We start from the raw sequence: 18,146 nt of genomic DNA on the forward strand, positions 1-18,146 counted from the left end.
AATATGCTACTGGATCGGGGCAAATGCCTCGATCTTCTCCAATCTTGCAAGACCCTCCCGGCGGCGGAGGTAATCCAGTCTAGAATCGAGAAGGATAGGGCTCTAATCGACGCCTTCGTCTCCAACAAGCTCATCGAGGCCTACGGGCGATGCGGCAGCGCAGCCCTCGCGCGCCAGATCTTCGACGACGAGACATGGCCCAAGGACGCGCTCTCCTGGCAAGTGATGCTCGTCGCCTACTCGCGCAATGGGCACCTCCGCGAGGCCCAGCGCGTCTTCGAATCCATGCCACACCGGGGACTCAATTCCTGGACCGCGATGCTCAATCTCTACGCGCGCAATGGGCAGCTCGAGCGCGCGATGGATCTCTTTGCCCGGATGCCGACCCACGACGTAGTGTGCTGGAATTCGGTGCTAGCAGCGCATGCCGCGAATGGGCATCTGGAGGAGGCAGGGGAGATTTTTGAGAGGGCGATGCCGAGGCGCGACACTGCGTCTTGGAACACGATGCTTGCGGGATTTGGGCAGAATGATAATGTCGAGCAGATGGAGTGGATATTCCAAGGAATGCCGCAGTGGAACCTTGTTTCGTGGAACGCCAAGCTCGCAGCATATGCCGAACATGGGTATCTTGAGGAGACTAGATGGGTGTTTGATTCCATGCCAGAGGCGGATCTTTTCTCCTGGAACACACTTCTCAGCGCGTTTGCGCAAGAAGGGAGTTTGCAAAGAGCAAAATTCATCTTTGACACTATGCCGGAGAGGGATCTTGTGTCATGGACGGCTCTCATCACAGAATTCGCCAAAACTGGGCATCTTGTGCAGTCTCGGGCGCTGTTTGACGAGATTCCAGAGAGAAACCTTGTCTGCTGGAACGCGATGATCAGTGGCTACTGCCAAAACGGAAGCCTTTCGCAAGCGCAGGCGTTGTTTGACGAAATGCCGCAGAGAGATCTCGTCTCCTGGACAGCCATGGTTGCAGCGTATGGGGAAAACGGGCATCTTAGTAAAGCAAAAGAGATGTTTGATCGTATGCCCCACAAGGGCTTGGTTCCGTGGATCACGATGCTTTCCTCCCATGCTCACAGCGGCGATCTCTCCACCGCCCTAGTCATGTTTGATTCCATGCCACACCACAACCTCGTCGCGTGGAACGTAATAATCTCCGCGCACGCCCAAGCCGGGCATCTCCAGCAGACGCGCAAGATCTTCGCCGCCATGCCGCAGCGCAACCTCGTCTCGTGGAACGCGATGCTGCTGGCGTGCTCCCAACACGCCGACAACCCCCGCGAATCCAGGGCCGTGTTCGACGGGATGCCGCAGCACGACCTCGTGTCGTGGAACGCAATGCTGGGGGCATATTCGCGGCTCGGGCATGTGGAGGACGCCAGATGTCTGTTTGATTCCATGAGGCGGCGCGAGCGGCTCGACTTGGTCTCACTAAACGTGATGCTGGCGGCATATACCCAGCGCGGGCATATCAGCGAAGCTCTTCTTCTCTTCAATGGTATGGCCCAGCAGGACATACACTCGTGGACCAACATTCTTGCGGTGTATGCCCAAGCCGGGCATCTGGAGCTTGCGGTAGCATTTTTCCAGAGAATGCCCGAGCACGACACGGTCTCCTGGAACGTTTTGCTGGCTTCCCATTGCTACACCACTGGAAGATTTAAAAGTTCCACCGTTTTGGATAAAACTTTAGAGACCTCCTCGACGATGAGACTCACGCAAGTGCCCGATGGGGCTTGCTTCGTGTCGCTGCTCAGCGCCTATAGCTCCCAAGGCAAGGTTTTCGATGCTATGCGCGTTTTCAGGTCCATGGTTGTGGATTTCGAGCTCCAGCCTTGTAAGCAGCACTACAGTTGCATGGTGGACGTGCTCAGCCGGGCTGGACGTCTCGACGATGTACAAGACTTGGTCGATAGCATGCCGTTTGTGCCTGATGCATCAGATTCGAGGTGCTTGTTAGCGAATTGTAGGAATCAGAGTGCCAACCTTGGATATCTGAAACCTCCATCTGAGTTTGAGGAAGGAGCGTCCTTCGTGCTCCTTGCAAATGCGTACAAAAGTGTGTAATGTCTTAAAGGATTTGAGACTTCTTCGGCTTTACACAGAGACGCACAAGGAGCTCATTTGAACCCAGCGGTAAGCGCACCTGTCGCGGATGTTTTTGATCTCTTGGGCTGGAAGATCGACCAGAGGCCTCAGGTTGTTCACGGCTACAGCGGCCTTCAAGTTTCTTTCTGGGATCTGCTGGAAAAGTCGTCGTTAGAAGAGGCTTGGAACCATGCTAAACTACCTTCTGAAGGACGCGGTTGACATCCAACAAGCGGAAGAAATGCGTGAGCTGATTGTACAAGTCCACTTGCGAGTACTGCTTCACGTGCAGCGTTAAGAGAAAATGAAGCATGAAAAGGTGCTGGGATGCTAACCTGGCGGACAAGACGACCATTGCATCTTGGAAAGTTTGGGCACACTGCACCTCGCTCGGCATCCCCTACTATTCTCAAGATCGTGTCCCTCGACGTGTGGTTGCACATCTCATCGTCGCACTTGAGAAATAAAGATAAAGAAAATGTCAGTTGCGCTCTTTCAGTTCAAGGAGCATACGTACCACCATCCAACAATCATAGTACCGTTGAATAAACTCTGCTGCGCGGTCCAGGACCTGAGGAGAAACAATCGATAAAGGCTCATCGGAAGTACAAAAAATGAAAGAAGTACCAGATTGGTGAGCTTTGGAGCAGTAACGTTTTGAGATTGTCCAACGGAACAATGAGGACACACTAGAAGCTTACTGAGAAGAGACTGAGTGCCGGCATTCTCGTCCTCCGATTGATCCTCTCCAACCAAAGTAAGAACGTGACTTACTCCAGGAAATGGATATCTAGCAGCACAACTCGAACACAACAGTTCCAAAGCCTCGCACCGGTTATATCTGTCAGATCGAAGTGAGATCTTCCACAGCATAACAAAAAACACTACCTGTCCTCATCATCAAGAACAGATGTGGCCACAAGCGCATCTTCTTTATCAAGTGTGGTTGACACTGAGCGTTGTTGAAACTGTCAGCGTGAGAAATGTGAGCACCTAAAGAGAAAAGACGCGTAGAATATGACCTTGGATGGATCCAGACCCAGACAATCGGCAATGTGACTTGGATCGGTACCTTCAATGGGTGTACATAGTCTTGAGACTACGGGATGAATCTAGAAATTGCCAGTTTTCGATAGTAGAAAAATATTAACGAACTAGCGAACCTGTTGAGATAAATAGTAGTCTACGTCGATAATGCATCCACCACCTCCAGCTTTTAACTCGTCTGGATGCCTTGCCCTCTCAGCCAGTGGAACACCAAGCACACCCTGCAGTTCTATTTATGTTGATGTATTGAGAAAAATAGATTTCGTACCTCTTGACAACATATGACATATGGAATAGTATCTCCAGGGAAACATTTATGGCCTTCCTGTTTTCGTCTTAGAGCAACCTGAAAAATACAATTTCCATAGGACAAAAGAAAAGAGAGAGATTTAAGAGATGCCAACCTGAACATGAGGCTGGTTTTTACTGTCAGGGTAGTCCTCTGGTCGTTTGCTTAAGCTCTTTGTGATGACATACTTTTCAAGTTCAATTCTGCCATTTCTCATATCATCTTGCAACTATGAGAAGAAAAACTAATTAGAAAAAAGAAAAACAAACAAGAACGCACCTTTCTTAATTTATCGTGGATAGCGTCAACAACATCCTCCCGTGAACTGTAAAATTCGTCGCGATATGAATTTTTGTTAAAGAAAAAGAAACTTACCCTTCCGATAAAATCTGCTCGAGAATAAAGTTTCCCACATCTTTCGATAGAAGGCTCCAGTCTCTTCGAACTATATCCAGTCCTCTTTGCTCTATTACCTGCACCGCAACTTCCTAGAGCTCACAATCAAAGAAAAACTTGCTTACCTCTCGAAGTTTTCCGTCAGCACTGGTTTCAACTTTCACGCAGGCATACTTCTTCTTTTTAAGTAGAAGCATTCTTTTGAAAACGCCATCTAAGTCGATTTCCAGTAGTTTGTACTTTTTGTTAACCTGAACTTCGAAGAGTCAAATTCAAGATAATCTAATCAAATCTTACCTCCTTAATAACTTGCGCGGCAATGCTTTTGGCCTTTAAAAGATCGTCCAGCCCCGTATTGATCATTATTGAATCAGTATCCCCATAGATCACCTGGTCACAGAGATAACTGTAATATCTTAAGTAGATAAAACATTTAGTACCTCTAAATTCAAGACGTTTTGGACAAGATCCACTGTACTTTGAAGTATTTCGCGTCCCTATCACAGTATGCATAAGAACAAGTTCTTTCAGAAAGAATAAAATACCTGTGAAGTTATCAATTCGGCAATGAACTTGGCATAAAACCTCGAGTTGGGAAATCCCAAACAACCGTACATACTGATTGCTTCTGCATTTGAGAATCTTGTACAGAAGCTAAGATCCATACCTGTTAGCAGTAAGTTTAAGAGCTTGCTGCTGTATGTCCATCTGCTGGTATTTCAAGACATCCGTTGTTTTCTTAAGCCATTGCTTCACCTGTTTCCTGCGATCAACCAATGCTTTCAAGACCTGACAAAGACAGCAGATGAGAGGAGTCCCCTGTACAAGCATACCGGCGTACCTGCGGGAGTACACCAGGTGCATCCGCATTTGGCAAAGAGGATATTGAACCATCTGAGGACCGCTCAACAGTAGTAAAACATATATTGTATTCCTACGGCATTTCATGAAAAAGAAAACGAAACCGTGAGCTTTTGAATACTAACGACAAAATACCTGGATTATAGATGGATAAAGACTATTGAAATCCAGAAGCAAAATATACTTGTCGTAAAGCCCCTTTTTCGGTTCGAGAACCAAGCCGCCAGTGTAAGCCGGAGCTTTCTTGTTCTTTGCCTCGACTGCAGAATCCGGCTCAAAGTCTTCATCTTGTTGTGCTTTTTTCCTCTTTTTCTCGTTGTCTTTCTCTTTTTCACTAGCAGATACTTTGTCAGGAACAATATATTTACGTCCATAAAACTCATGCAAGAGCAGATATTCAACTCTTTGTGCCCTTGCACCCTGTTGTTCATAACATGAGATAAGAATGGCAGTTGGCATCTGTAACTTACTTGTAAGGTTTTACTCCACAAATTACCGCTAATGTTAGTGAGTTGCCGTGTAAGCGGTAAAACACTAAGGTGAAACATCAAACTCAACGACAACCAAGCGTCGGTTTCACCAGATTGAATCTGTAAATATATACCGTAAACGCAAAACCACTGCGAAAGAGAAACTCATACCAGTTCAAACAGGGTGGACGACGTTTGGAACATGTTTGGAATCTCTGATGGGGAGATTTCTTTTCTTTCTTTTCCCAGCTGAGATTTCGACAATTGCGTTAAAGTATAGCTCACCTGCACAATTCAAATGCTCAGTATGATAGAAATTATGTCACAAAAGCTTACTTCCTTCACAAGCTCTCTAGAAGAAAGATATGTGTCACATAGTAACCGGCCGGCAACACACGACATTACTCCTGGACCCGCTCCTCCTCCAAAATTATTTCCACCACCAACCAGCCTAGGCATCTGAGACCTTTTCAGCCGCCCGACTCGAGACCACACGTTGCTTGGAACTTTGCACGCCTGATACACATCAATGAGCAAATGTCGTAATCGCATAGCTTTCGTACTTGCAAGCGATGCAGGAGGACGTCGAGATCAAACCCCGAAATGTTATGTCCAACTAGCACGTCAGGGTCTAGTTGATGAAGCTTGATCATCAGACAATTCAATAGGGCACGCTCACTGCAGGAAACAAAGAAATCAGGATAAGTGGCTCACGTTGCCAAGCTTACCTCCCCTCACAGCTCAAAACGCTGCACCCGCTCTTGTTATTGATGAGTGATACCTCAGAAGAAAATCCCATCGGATATACTCCGCCATCGAGCTTGCGGACGATGCTAAAATGTTCTAGCATCTCTTGCTTGTTCCACTCGGACTGCGGCATGGGTGCATCTACCTGCAGAAAAACCATGTCACAAGTTCATCACAAAATCAAATGTGACAAGTATACCTTTACGCGCTCGCAAAACACTACCGATGCAGAGACAATCTCATTTAGATTTTGTTTCTGATTGACTACCGTCTTCAGACTGATGCTAGCAACAATCAGCCTCGGGATCTCAAACGCAGGTTTCAAAGTTGATATATTAGCTACGTCTTTCGGAGAATCCACGGAAACCTCCACTTTGCACCAGCTGATCTGAAACAACAGGATAGTGTCAAGATAATCTATCTTTCGTCATTACCAACCTGAGAAGAGCATGGTATTTGGTGCGGGTTCGAGATGGACAGCCAACAAGGTCCCTTGATTCTTCTTTTAATGAGAAAAGTTTCCAGCGCACTATGCAATATTGAAAGAAACTGTCAAAACTAACAGTACTCATAATTAAAGCATGCCTTCACCTTGTCCGTGTTCCGAATAAGCTGGTGAAGTGCGCTCCTCTCAGATCACCCGGAAGCGTCGGATCCTACGGGATACGAAACTAACTAATTAAAACTAAATGGAAAGCAAACCTTGAAGGGATAACTTAATTTTAAATAATAATGAGCGCCTGATCGCACATCCATTCTGTCGAAGGCATATGACCTCTGGAGAAAAGAAAATATTTGTGATTTGAAGATACTGAACTATGTTATACCTTCACAGGTATCATGCTAAACTTCGAAACGTTGAGCTCCATCAACTTTTCTGAGAGCTCCATTTTCATTTCTCTAGCCATTTCCTGGAATCTGCATTGTCAGAGCAGGAACAATGTCTAAAATTCAAGGTCCCACCTGAAGCTTCAACTTCAGTTCGGATGATGTTGCTTCTTGTTCCAGAGTGTTGACGAGGCCGTCTGGAAATACCGACGGACCAGGAACTGCAAAAACACACCGCTGGATATTTCTCACGGCAACACAACAGCTGACATATTTTCCACCTCTTTGAACCTGCATCGCAACCAATCCTGAGACGTAAGTTTATAGCTGAACTACGTACCTTTCCAAAGAGGAAAACAGTCCCGGAGTTTGCACCGAACGCCTCCTCGTAGGCATCAAGGAAGAAAAATGAAAGGTTTCCCATCTCGTCAGCCGGGAGGGCTGACATTTCTCCTAGGCCAAAAGAATCTTCAGCCGCTTTGATTCGTTCATTTTCACTCGTGCTATGATCCGCGTTGAACGGCAGTGGTGGAAGCTCTCGACTTGGCTCCTCCACCTTGATTTTTACTTCCGCATCAGCTACAAGAGAAGTGGAAACCGCAGAGTCTTCTGCCTGCTTCTCTGATGTAGAAGGTGGTGGTGGAAGTGAGTCCTCCTCCACCTTGGCAGCTATTTCCATATCAGCCATAAGAGATGGCATTTCCCTGGAAAAGTGACTGTCTTCCTTTGCCTCCGATGTTTGTCGGTGCTTCTTCTTCCTCTCCCGATGAACACTGTCCGCGCCTACAGCAGCGAGAACGTCATCCAGCACCTGGTCCGCTCCATCGAAGTCTCTAGCTTTGGAGGATTTGACGCTCATTCCCGACCCAGCAGCAGCAAACATACTGGAGACACTCTGCTTCCCCATGAGCGAAGCTGCTGCCATGAGCTCCCTCTCCTTTCTACTGGGCACATCTCTCTTCTTCTTCGGATCTACAACACAACACCACAATTCCTTCATCTGAAAGAGGGAAAAGAACAAGACTCTTACCAGCAATCTTTTTCTTTTTGGCAGCACCGTCCTCCTCGTCAGAAGATTCCGGCATTGCCCCAACATCCCAATTCTCCTCCTCGCCAATATCAGCATAGCCGAGACCATCGTCATCCACCACAAAATCCTGAGACTCGAGCCGCCGCTTGGCCACCAGCAGCGCGTAATCCTTCTCGTCTAGCCTATCGAAGATCTGCTCCTCTACCTTGAGCTCGAAAGTGTCGACGCGGCGCCCTCCTCCCTCGCGCAGCCTCTTGAGCTGCTCCAATGCCGCAGATCGAGCTGATGCCTGCCCGGCCGCTCCCGCAGCCCTCCTCGCATTCTCCCGGGAACCCATAAACCCTAAGAAGAATCTCCCGGGACCTAAAATCCCAAAAATTGGCGGGAAAGTTTAAAGCTCGAGAGCTTTTTTTAATTCATTCATCTTCGAGGATTCGGCGGTGAGCATTGACGCAAGCAACACTGCAGTACTTAAACTCAAACTTGTAGAATGGTACCTTGTTTGCGAGAGAGCTCGCACAGCACGAGCACAACTCCGACGATCCGGCGCTTGTCATCGAAGCCTTCATCCTCGATTCGGCAGCAGCAGCTCGCAACTCTCTTTGCGTCGCATTCATCGCCTGATTGATCATCAACGCAAAGTTAGTCCAGGGCAATTCCTTTCTGTTTTATACCTCTTGTGTTGGAACTTCCTTAGGGGCACTCGTCCCTGGTTTCTTCGAGACCTGTGCAAGATGTGATTTGTTTCGGGCATCTACATGTAACATTGCATTTAGAGAACGAGTACCTCTGCTGCCGCGGCTGCTTTTTGTTGTGCTTTTCTTTCAAGTTTGCGTTCCTTTTCCTTAGCCCTGCGTTTCGCAGTCTTCTCAGCCTGCAAAAACCATAGATCTGAGCAGGGAGAACCGGAGGAATTGTTTAGTTTTTTCACCTGTTTCGCAGCTTGGGCTGCTTCCATCTCGTCTGTCAATGGACTTGGCACGTTGGCAGCATTCCAATCCCACATGTCCAAGTGAGAGGCCATGAACTTTCGAAACGCGTTCCTGGTTTCCTTGTGGCTTGCAGCCGCATAAGCTGTTCGTCCCCGATGCTTAACACAAGGATCCGCGCCGCTCTCCAGGAGATCCATCACTAGAGCCGCGTTTCCAGCCACTACAGCCTCGTGCAATGGCGGCGGCGGCACCTGAGCGGCGGCGTTTTCCTCGGCAGCCGCATCCAAGTCTGTGTTGCTCCTTTCGTGTTGAACCGTGACTTTTTTCTCGCTTTTCTCAGTAGAAGGTGGCGGTGCTTCGTCGGGAACACTTAAAACTTCTTCCTTCTCCTTGTACTGTAAAGAGGAGAGGCGTCCATATACTCGTCTCGCTTCTTTGTACGTTGGCCTCCTGGTTGGAAATGGAATGGATCGAAGTCGACTGTCCTCCCGGCTTAGTAGAGGTTTGTCTCCAACGATCGACTGGCTATTCCGTGATGGAGCGAACACGAAAATGCAGCTAGCTTCTTGCAAGTAGTCTCTCCAGGACTCGAGCAATGTTTTGATTTCCTAAAACAAACGCATCTAAGAAATTGGAACATTATCACAAAGTCATGCCCACCTTCTGCAAAGCCATTTCGTTGTAGCGCCTGAGAGAAGCCCCAGCGGATTTGGGAGCTCTACCAGTAGCATCTCGATTAGCCTGTTTGCCACCAGCCTTTGCCCGCACCACGTATCTACAAGGAAAAACAGAAAATCCATGAAACACGTCCAGAAAACCAACAAAAACGAAAGCAAACCTGTGATAAGTCTGATGTGCTTGAACCACGCCAGTCTTTATGTCCACCACCACGCCAGCAAAGTGACCCCCGACTGCGAGCAGTACGACCCAAACGAGCTTGGGCGAAGAAACAAGAGATTTTAATCGTGAGAGGAACACCGTTTCCGTGACCACTCCAGCTTCTTGTTGATCGTCTTTCTGCTTCTCCAGTTTCTCGCCGCTATTCAAAACCAGGCAGCTCCAGACCTCGACGATCGAGCCAGAGCCAAGCAGCAAAGGAATGATTACTTTGCCAGCCACATTCTTACTGCTGTGTTTCTCTTCGTCTTCCACATCGCTCTCCGAGCCGGATACGCTGGAAACATCAGTGTCACCCGCAATGTCTCCGCCAGCGAATCTCTCAAACTCCTCTTCAGTGAAACAAGCCTTCCCAGCAATCTTTCGCTTCACCTAAAAGTAAAAAAGCTCCTTGAACAAAGCAAGAAAAAACTCTAAGAACTACACAAACCAAACAAGAGAGACTACTTACATTCAAGCGATGGAAATCGGATTTGAAATGGCCCCTTTGATCCTCCCCGTTCTGAAACTTCATACCACAGGCTCCACACGTCCACTTGCTCAGCCTTGAATCCTCCAGATCCTCATCCCCGGCGGCAGCCTCGCCCAGTTCCACAGCGCGCTCCTCAGCTCCATCCGGCCGCAATGCGCCTTGGCCACTTCCATCCGCGTCACAATCCACGCTGAAGGCGTAGATCCGAGCGCCATCGAAGAATCCCGGCGCCAAGGCAAACAGAGACTCTGCATGAACCCTAGGCATTTCTCACAAAATTAGGGTGCTTGACCAAAAGGCTTTTAAAAGTCAACTTTTTCATTGACCGAATAGATAAATAACTTTGTTAATCAGATATCAGATAATTTTCTAATAATTATGCAAACTGGACATAATTGCCCACTTTGTTAAAATGACCCATCATAACCCAGTTTTGGTACCCATACCATCCTGTGGTCTTGAAAACACCCTCTCCATCAAAGCTCATGGCTATGAATTCCACGCCGTTTATCATCCTGGAGCAATTCGAGGCTGCGCTGCGGTTGTAAGTTTGCACCTCCCAGCTGTTGCCCGCCCTCCACACAATCGCATTCCCATGTTCACGGCAGTTGTATAGGAATTTGAAAAGCGGAATGCTCCAATCGTCCTCGCCTGGAGATTCAACATGAGAGCAAGCAATAGAGGAATTATATACTTGAGTTTGGGAGGATGAGAAGAGCTAGTGTGATCAATTGTAGCAGGCGCTGATTTCTCATACTGCAAAACCTTCTCACCCGTCGAAATGGGGCAGATCCTAAAACAATGTTGTTTGTAGTGAACAGTGCTATTGATGCTGAATCGATTCGAAGACTATGTCCAAAGCGCGTTGATAATAGTAGAAACTGATCCAAACAGCAAGTCTGTCAAAGTCAGTCTTTTGGAAAGGACATGAATTGATTGATAACAGTGATACAAGGGAGAAAATGAAGTCTGTAACGACATGCGTTTCTCTCTACTTAGTCAACACAGCGACTAGGTTCTCATTGTTTCTAACTAGAGTTCTAGCGCTTTACAAGAATGGCGGCGCCTCTCTATTGTTTGTGCCTCCTCTTAACTGTGTTCCAGGGTGGTCATTCTCAATCATCTCAGTCATCTATTCTCGAGGCCAGTGCTCTTCTCGAATTCAAGCGAGGTGTCAAGGCATTTTCTCCACCATGGATCTTGGATGTGCTTCCAGACCCTCTAGCGAATTGGGACGTGAGTAGCACAAGCTTGTGTAACTGGACAGGAATAGCTTGCAATCCACAAGGCCGGGTGGTATCCCTTGCTCTTTCCAATATTCCTTTGACGGGGCAAATATCATCCTCTCTCGGTTCCCTCGAGTTTCTGGAGCTGCTCAATCTGTCGTACAACTATTTGTCCGGGGAGATTCCATCGACCTTGGGTAACTGCGCCAGGCTACAGTCCCTTGATCTCACGCTCAACAATCTAAACGGAAAGATCCCGGAGTCCCTGGGCCAGCTCTCCATGCTGCAAAGCCTAATTCTTGATGCGAACTTACTTGGTGGTGAGATTCCCTCGAGCCTAGCGCGGTGCTCAAGGCTTCAGAAGCTTTCCTGCTGTTGCAATCGTCTCAGTGGACAGCTTCCAAGCTTCTTGGGACAGCTTCGCAATCTCACGCTCCTGGATCTCAGTCACAACTCTCTCAATGGTTCCATACCAAGGGGCTTTGCAAATCTCTCTAGTTTGGAAGAGCTGAACCTTGAAGGGAATGACCTCGAAGGAGAAATTCCTACGTTTCTCCTGGTGAGCAAGACTCTTGTTGGTTTGCACTTGCATGCGAACAACTTGGAATCATTTAGCTCTGAGTTTCAGGAGATTTCTCCCGAGAACAACCAGGGTCGCATGGAAGTTTTGGAACTAGGCTACAATCAGATAACAGGCAGCATTCCATCGCAATTCTTCAGCTACTTGCCAGGTCTGAAGTTCATCTCCCTCCGGAACAACAATCTCACAGGTGGCATCCCAGAATTTGGAGACCACTGTGTCCTGGAAACCATTAATCTGAGCACCAACACCTTAACAGGAGAGATCCCCGAATCTGTGCTACACTGCTCACAGGTCACAAAGCTGGATCTTTCGAGGAACAGGCTCACCGGAGTAATTCCATCAGAACTAGGCCGAAATTTGAGCACTTTGACAAACTTTGACGTGGCATTCAACACGCTGCATGGGGAAATCCCTGTTTCCTTGTCATTGTGCGTCAACATGAGCCGCATTGACATGGGTGTGAACAACTTCACTGGCCAGCTTCTTCCCGAAATTTCCAAGCTTGAGCAGCTTAGTTACTTTCTTATTTCGACCAACAAGTTGGTGGGGACCATACCGGTGGAATATTTCAACATGGCGAACCTTGGCACTTTGGACTTAGCGAGAAATAACCTCTGGGGCTCTCTCCCACGAGCTTGCAACCTGGCGGGCATTAGCAAGCTTGATTTGTCCTTCAACTCACTCACGGGGAGCATTCCATCTTGCCTTGGAAACTCAAGCTCGCTGTGGACGCTGGATCTCTCGGGAAACCAGATCTCAGGAGAGATACCTTCTAGCCTGGGCGCCAATGCTTCACAGCTCTACTATTTGGACTTGTCACAAAATCGTCTGGTTGGCAGCCTTCCTGCCTCTCTAGGCAATTGCTCCAGCCTCTCCATTCTCATGGTGGCAAGGAACCAGCTTGGAAAAATAGACATGGATTTCAGCCAGATCCATAGTCTGGTTCACTTGGATCTTTCCCATAACGAGTTCGAAGGAGATCTAGTCCTCAGTTCCAACACCAGCAACATCAGGATTGCCAACTTCCGGGATAACAGGTTCTCCATGACGATTCCAGAATCGATCTGCAGGTGGACTGCATTGACTCTGTTGTCATTCTCGTACAATCAGATCCACGGGTTCATTCCCAGCTGCATTTGGTCCAGCCTCCCGCAGCTCAAGGTTGTTGACCTGTCCCAGAACCGGCTGACTGGCAACATCCCCGGTAGCATAGGTGAGTTGATCTCCTTCAAGGACGTGAATTCCAGACCTGACGATCCCGAAGGATGGCACAACATCCCTGGCCTGGCATGCCCAGAATGCCCCGGCGGCATGCGGTTTGAGATGATCATCAAGGGCTCGAGGCTTCCTTTCGCCCAGTATTTCAACGGTTTGACCCTGTTTGACTTGTCGTCAAACTTGCTTGAGGGCGCGATCCCGGACGATATTGGTCTACTTGTGGGTATGAAGTACTTGAACCTTTCGTTCAATGGGCTGACTGGCAGTATCCCCCTGGCATTGACCAGGCTCGTCAAGCTCGAGTCTCTCGACTTGTCGAGCAACAAGCTCCAGGGAACCATCCCGGCCCAGATCAGTGACTTGAGCCAGCTTGGGAGTTTCAACGTTTCCCACAACCATCTCAGTGGAATGGTTTTGGCATCAGAGCTCTTCTACACCAAGTTCGGCCCCAGTTCTTTCGAGGGAAACAATCTTTGTGGAGGATTTTATCCGTTGCAACCCTGTTCCAACACTTCTACTTCTACTCAAGCTGGCCGTGAGACGTCTTGGCTCTCCGAGAATGTGTCCACGAAAGGCTTCTTGCTTGGCGCTCTTCTGGGTTTCTTCGGTACAATCCATTTGGTGGTTTTTGTAGACTGGAAGCAACGCCTGCAGCAAATCAATTGGATCATCAACCACATATCTAAGCCTCGCCGCTGATCACATAAGCTGTACACAATCAAACATACTTTTCTAAATGCTTTGAAGTGTTTTTGCTAGCAGCACCCTTTACCCATACACACTCAGGCCTACCCTGCAATCTTCTCATCCCTCATGAAATGTATCCAAGGTTGTTCCAGCTTGCGAACAACAGGAGCTTGTTCTTGAGTTTCTTCAAAACCCTGTTTTTGCGGTAACGAAAGAATATTCCATAAAATATTCGGGTATATAGAATATTCGGACATTTTAGGGTTTATTGTCGGGAATGCGCCTGGTAAGCGATGGATCGTTGTCTAGAGCTCAGTGGATCGAGATGTCTTTCTTCTCTGTAGATTTCGCTCCAGAGGCCATCCAGTGGTGCCGCCGTCGACAGCAATCTGCTGGAGATTTGCGATTTGCAGCTTCTCCTCGAGTGCCCTCTCGATTTGTCCAGTCTTTCGCTCTTTCTCCCGACAGAGGAGGCGCTCTCGGAGAATGCCAGGCGCAAGAAGCCGAAGAAAGGGGACTCAAGTGAGCTGGTCGTCAAGGCTCCTTTCAGGAGAGCCGGCGACGGTGTGGTGATTGATGCCGAGCCATGGTACCAAAGTGCCGACTTGAGCGTTTTGGATGTGGCTCTGATCAATGCGGTGGTGATCTCGAGACCAGAATCCATGCTCGCTCTACCATTTCTCACTCGCAATCCAGATTTCACCGCAAAGGTTCGTCGTTCTGGTTTGGTTTCTTACAGTTCCTCCTTTCTTTCTTCTTCCCAGATCTTTGCAACGTATCCAACAGCAACTGTTGGGAAGCTTTTGATGCAAGAGCTTGTTTCTTCCCACCGCGACTTTCTAAAACTCTATGGAGCAAGCTCTCTTGAGAACCATCCGGAGTTCACGCAGTGTGAAGTTCCGGAGGCTCTCAAAGATTGTCTTCTCGGGGAGCACAACTCAGGCATCTTAAACTGGCACAAGCTTTACAGGTGACCACCTTTGCATTGGTTTTCTTTCCTCCCAGATTTAAAACGCTCTTTCTGTGCAGTGCAGAAGACGTGCTTGGCTGCATGGAAAGAATCCAAACTCTTCGTTATGGTGAAGAGGCCCCCATTGATGGGTGTGTGGTCTTGACACCTTATAGCTCCGGCCAAGGCATTGGTGCTTCGAACTGGGTGATTAAAGGACCTTGCTCGAGCGTGACATACGTTTCGTCTTGCGATGTAGCAGCGGCCGCAGCTAGTTGTGCGAGCCAGGATTTGACTTCTTTAGATGGAAGCCAAGTTCTCCTTGTTTCGGCCAAGCAGCCAACTTCTTCTGTGGAGAAACTCGAGATGGATACTGAAGCTGAACCCCGCAGTAGACTTACGACTCGGCCATGGGTAAATGCTCGTGTGGAATTCATCACTTCGCACAACGCCAAGCCACGGATGGCCAACAGCGTACTCAGTGAGAAACGGGAGCCTCAGCAGAGATCCTTGCTAGCGCAAGTCGCAAACGCTGCCGCAGATGCTTTAAGCAAGGGAGGCTCGGTGTTGATACCCACCAGTGTTTCAGACACAGTCCTCGAGCTCATCGAGACGATCTCTCAAGAAGTTTCTTGTGCAAAAGTGTAAGCATATCTTGGTTTTGTTTCAGTTTGTTTTGACAAGCGTGTGACAGCTCGGGAAGGATTTTATACGTATCGCCGAGTGCTCAGGAATTCCTGGCTTTTACCAACACTGTTCCGGAGTGGCTCTCATCGGCACGGCAAGAGAAGGTATTGATGCTCCTTACAGTGAACTCTCATCTATTCATCTCCTTCAGCTATATAACGGGGAGTCATTGTTTGGACACGTCGAGCTTCTAAAGGAGGGAAAGCTCTCTTACTTTCCAAGCCTGTCGCCAGAAGTTGTGTAAGTCTTTCGTTGTGTTCGTCTGTCAAACTTAGAAATTCTTTGTAGGGAGTCTGGTCCCTGCGTGATACTGGCTTCCCATGTAAGCCTTCGAATGGGACCGTCTGTACATATACTAAATCGTTGGCGCCAGCATTCGAGTAACTTGCTCATACTGACAGAAGTAAGGAATAAAAATATAACTGGTAGAGCTCTTTCACTTTGTACTAATCTCTGGTTTGTTCTTTCAGCCAGATATTGATGTAGAGAGGTTTTTACTCCCATTCAAGCCATTGTCCATACAAGTAAAACATTTTCCCCTAGCCACTAGCGCGAGGTAAATAAATTACAAAACAAAACCATTGTCTTCGCTTAACGGCAGATCTTTGCAGGTCACGAGGAGCTTTGTCCTCCTTGATAGATCGCTTGCAACCCAAATTTGCAGTGGTGAGTAGATTAGATTGATGACATTGTTCCTTCTTTTACATTCTTTGCTCCAGGTGCCAGAACGCTTGAAATCCGTGGTGACGTCGGATTGTGACACAAAAATATTGTTCTACGTGCACAGAGCTCCACTAAAGATCCCGAGCTTGGAGGAAGAGCTCAACATGGAACTATCAGCGGATTTAGCCAGCCGGATCAAGCCCAAGCAAACTCGAAGCGGAAACAATGCAGCCTTGGCTCGGCTCTCTGCAGAGATGCACTTCCACGACGGGAACTTCTACCTGGAAATGCCGAGAGTGTCGAGAATGATACAAGCGCCCCAAAGATTCTGTGGCACACCCGACGTGGACGCTCTGTTGAGAGCTCTGAGGGAGAAAGGCCTGGTGGACATCCAGCAGAGCTTTGCGGAGCAACCCGATGGATCCAAAGTTCCTGTCATATCCGTGACCTTCCAAACTAGTGCTTCTATTGAGCTCAATGGCAGTGAAACCATTATCAAGACAAGCGATGCAGTGCTCCGGCGTCTCATCGCAGATGCGGTGATAAGCTGCCTGCAAATCATATAATTACTTGTTCTCCCACCAACAAAGCTCACATTCAACTTAAATGTTATATTCCAAATAGGGAGCTAGAAGTGATAACAATGTATCAGCCTCTTCAAGCTTTAAGCTAGTCAAAACCATGCTCTCCAAACTCTTCCACCCAATGTGTAAACTTGACATAGTTGCCCATCTAGTAGTCTTGAAAACACCCTGTTCATCAAAACTCACGCCTTTGAATTCTATGCCATTTATCATCCTGGAGCAATTCGAGTCTGCGCTGCGGTTGTAGGTTTGCAACTCTCAGCTGTTGCCCACCACATTGCATTCCCATGTTCACGGCAGTTAAATAAGAATTTCAAAAGCTCACCTAAAGATCTCAACGTCAGAGTATGTAATAGAGGCTTTGAGGATCAGCAGAGCAAGCGTGATCAATTGTAGCAGGCTCTGCTTTCTCACCTCACCACTTATTGAAATGGCAGATCCCACACAACTTTTGCGGTATTGATGTTGAATCGATTCGAAAGCTCCAAAGAGCCCAAACTATAAAAATAATATCAAACGAAGAAAGTTGATCACATCCTCCATTTTAAATTTCACTTACTCTACAAATCTTTCCATATTCCTGAGATTTCTTCTCATGCTTTGTAGAGTTTACACTCTACTAAAGAAAAATGAATGAGATTGTACTGGACAAACTCGTAAATGATCAAACAAGTGGCACAGTGGCGCAGTTATAGTTCGTGTAGGGGATTTCAAGATCCTGAGAATCTCAGAACTGGAAAATAAAAATGGGAAACAATGGCTGAGCCTCACTCGGGGATTCTGTGTTTACCAGCATTTCTTGGAGTGTGCTTTAAAGTAGGAAGTGTTTTGTTATTTGTGAGCATCTTGAGTTGAAATACACTCACATTTGTTTTGTGTGAGTTCTGTGTTTTTATGAATGTCCCGAGTGAGGTCCCATGTAGTGTGTTACAAGGCTACATCATGCACACACACTTGTTTCGTGTTGTGAGGGCAAATAAAGAGTGACCAAGCTGTATCAGCATGAAATTGATAAAGCATTGCCAAACTAGCATGTTAGATATTATGTGCCACATAATTTGAGTGATGATTTTGATGTGTGCTTTCTTGGTAGAGGAATTGTATGACAATTCTTGCAGGTGGGGAGCAAACTAGCTTTAAGGGTGCAATTTATTTTTTGCTAATCTTTTAACTTGATATTATTACAGGATCTTCTTGAAGAATTGAATGCATGAAAATGGCAATTGGTGGATCTAATTTAGGATCTGGTAAATCTTTTGCAAAGCCTGGAGTTGGACTAACATTATTGAGTGTGCTTAAGGAAAACACCAATAATAACATCTCTAATGCACAAAAGGGTGGTGGTACATATTTAGGGCTTTTTATATCTCTATGAAATTACTACTTCATAGTACTCAAGTGGGGCACCATTCCATAGCACCAAAGTGGGAATTGCTTTTAAGCACTTCCTTGGGTGGTTTTTTTAGCATTACCTAAGTCCATG

General features: G+C 47.4%; 6 protein-coding genes across 6 annotated transcripts; 3 read left to right on the top strand and 3 right to left on the bottom strand.

The window, feature by feature from the left end:
* The first annotated feature begins 3 nt into the window (after positions 1–3).
* LOC112347698 (pentatricopeptide repeat-containing protein At4g02750-like) lies at positions 4–2,076 on the top strand. The gene has a single exon (XM_024679027.1). It carries the CDS (start codon positions 4–6, stop codon positions 2,074–2,076), a length of 2,073 nt encoding a protein of 690 aa, XP_024534795.1.
* Positions 2,070–8,102, bottom strand: LOC9643052 (DNA polymerase alpha catalytic subunit). The gene is made up of 32 exons (XM_024678895.1): positions 7,766–8,102; positions 7,076–7,707; positions 6,871–7,026; positions 6,735–6,818; positions 6,610–6,684; positions 6,499–6,563; positions 6,346–6,436; positions 6,107–6,295; positions 5,889–6,052; positions 5,724–5,838; positions 5,497–5,676; positions 5,332–5,445; positions 5,161–5,280; positions 4,826–5,110; positions 4,671–4,763; positions 4,497–4,618; positions 4,375–4,447; positions 4,270–4,326; positions 4,127–4,219; positions 3,955–4,080; positions 3,809–3,906; positions 3,713–3,758; positions 3,549–3,662; positions 3,413–3,490; positions 3,261–3,365; positions 3,120–3,209; positions 2,986–3,065; positions 2,725–2,938; positions 2,615–2,668; positions 2,433–2,552; positions 2,300–2,374; positions 2,070–2,250 (listed from the first exon to the last, which is right to left on the bottom strand). Exons 1-32 carry the CDS (start codon positions 8,100–8,102, stop codon positions 2,107–2,109), a joined length of 4,389 nt encoding a protein of 1,462 aa, XP_024534663.1. The 3' UTR covers positions 2,070–2,106.
* A 41-nt stretch (positions 8,103–8,143) lies between these two features.
* On the bottom strand, positions 8,144–10,333 carry LOC112347699 (ankyrin repeat and zinc finger domain-containing protein 1-like). The gene is made up of 7 exons (XM_024679028.1): positions 10,046–10,333; positions 9,536–9,966; positions 9,358–9,472; positions 8,697–9,305; positions 8,553–8,639; positions 8,440–8,490; positions 8,144–8,385 (listed from the first exon to the last, which is right to left on the bottom strand). The coding sequence occupies exons 1-7, from the start codon at positions 10,331–10,333 to the stop codon at positions 8,182–8,184; spliced, it is 1,785 nt and encodes a 594-aa protein (XP_024534796.1). The 3' UTR covers positions 8,144–8,181.
* Positions 10,334–10,423: 90 nt separating this feature from the next.
* On the bottom strand, positions 10,424–10,986 carry LOC112347667. Its single transcript, XM_024678928.1, has 2 exons — positions 10,761–10,986; positions 10,424–10,717 (listed from the first exon to the last, which is right to left on the bottom strand). Exons 1-2 carry the CDS (start codon positions 10,819–10,821, stop codon positions 10,443–10,445), a joined length of 336 nt encoding a protein of 111 aa, XP_024534696.1. The 5' UTR covers positions 10,822–10,986; the 3' UTR covers positions 10,424–10,442.
* A 136-nt stretch (positions 10,987–11,122) lies between these two features.
* On the top strand, positions 11,123–13,792 carry LOC112347700 (probable leucine-rich repeat receptor-like protein kinase At1g35710). Its single transcript, XM_024679029.1, has 2 exons — positions 11,123–12,289; positions 12,356–13,792. The coding sequence occupies exons 1-2, from the start codon at positions 11,123–11,125 to the stop codon at positions 13,790–13,792; spliced, it is 2,604 nt and encodes an 867-aa protein (XP_024534797.1).
* A 265-nt stretch (positions 13,793–14,057) lies between these two features.
* LOC9656641 (integrator complex subunit 9) lies at positions 14,058–16,744 on the top strand. The gene is made up of 10 exons (XM_024679041.1): positions 14,058–14,066; positions 14,125–14,490; positions 14,545–14,750; positions 14,810–15,373; positions 15,424–15,520; positions 15,568–15,656; positions 15,705–15,819; positions 15,887–15,972; positions 16,028–16,082; positions 16,136–16,744. The coding sequence occupies exons 1-10, from the start codon at positions 14,058–14,060 to the stop codon at positions 16,643–16,645; spliced, it is 2,097 nt and encodes a 698-aa protein (XP_024534809.1). The 3' UTR covers positions 16,646–16,744.
* Positions 16,745–18,146: the final 1,402 nt, after the last annotated feature.

The sequence above is a fragment of the Selaginella moellendorffii genome, unplaced genomic scaffold (assembly GCF_000143415.4).
Source record: "Selaginella moellendorffii unplaced genomic scaffold, v1.0 SELMOscaffold_23, whole genome shotgun sequence".
Taxonomy (NCBI): Eukaryota; Viridiplantae; Streptophyta; class Lycopodiopsida; order Selaginellales; family Selaginellaceae; genus Selaginella; species Selaginella moellendorffii.

What these genes read in the sequence shown, in the direction of transcription:
- LOC9656641 (XM_024679041.1), top strand. An exon ending in CATCGGCACGGCAAGAGAAG is followed by an intron (nt 15,521 to 15,567) that starts GTATTGATGCTC and finishes CATCTCCTTCAG; the next exon opens with CTATATAACGGGGAGTCATT. An exon ending in AGCCTGTCGCCAGAAGTTGT is followed by an intron (nt 15,657 to 15,704) that starts GTAAGTCTTTCG and finishes AATTCTTTGTAG; the next exon opens with GGAGTCTGGTCCCTGCGTGA.
- LOC112347667 (XM_024678928.1), bottom strand. Translation starts at nt 10,821, where the DNA reads ATGAGAAATCAGCGCCTGCTACAATTGATCACACTAGCTCTTCTCATC. An exon ending in TCTCATCCTCCCAAACTCAA is followed by an intron (nt 10,718 to 10,760) that starts GTATATAATTCC and finishes TTGAATCTCCAG; the next exon opens with GCGAGGACGATTGGAGCATT.
- LOC112347700 (XM_024679029.1), top strand. Translation starts at nt 11,123, where the DNA reads ATGGCGGCGCCTCTCTATTGTTTGTGCCTCCTCTTAACTGTGTTCCAG. An exon ending in CGCTGCATGGGGAAATCCCT is followed by an intron (nt 12,290 to 12,355) that starts GTTTCCTTGTCA and finishes TTCACTGGCCAG; the next exon opens with CTTCTTCCCGAAATTTCCAA.
- LOC9643052 (XM_024678895.1), bottom strand. Translation starts at nt 8,102, where the DNA reads ATGGGTTCCCGGGAGAATGCGAGGAGGGCTGCGGGAGCGGCCGGGCAG. An exon ending in TGTGGAGTAAAACCTTACAA is followed by an intron (nt 5,111 to 5,160) that starts GTAAGTTACAGA and finishes TATGAACAACAG; the next exon opens with GGTGCAAGGGCACAAAGAGT. An exon ending in TCAACCGCGTCCTTCAGAAG is followed by an intron (nt 2,251 to 2,299) that starts GTAGTTTAGCAT and finishes CTTTTCCAGCAG; the next exon opens with ATCCCAGAAAGAAACTTGAA.
- LOC112347698 (XM_024679027.1), top strand. Translation starts at nt 4, where the DNA reads ATGCTACTGGATCGGGGCAAATGCCTCGATCTTCTCCAATCTTGCAAG.
- LOC112347699 (XM_024679028.1), bottom strand. Translation starts at nt 10,333, where the DNA reads ATGCCTAGGGTTCATGCAGAGTCTCTGTTTGCCTTGGCGCCGGGATTC. An exon ending in ACGAAATGGCTTTGCAGAAG is followed by an intron (nt 9,306 to 9,357) that starts GTGGGCATGACT and finishes CGTTTGTTTTAG; the next exon opens with GAAATCAAAACATTGCTCGA. An exon ending in AAGCAGCCGCGGCAGCAGAG is followed by an intron (nt 8,491 to 8,552) that starts GTACTCGTTCTC and finishes CATCTTGCACAG; the next exon opens with GTCTCGAAGAAACCAGGGAC.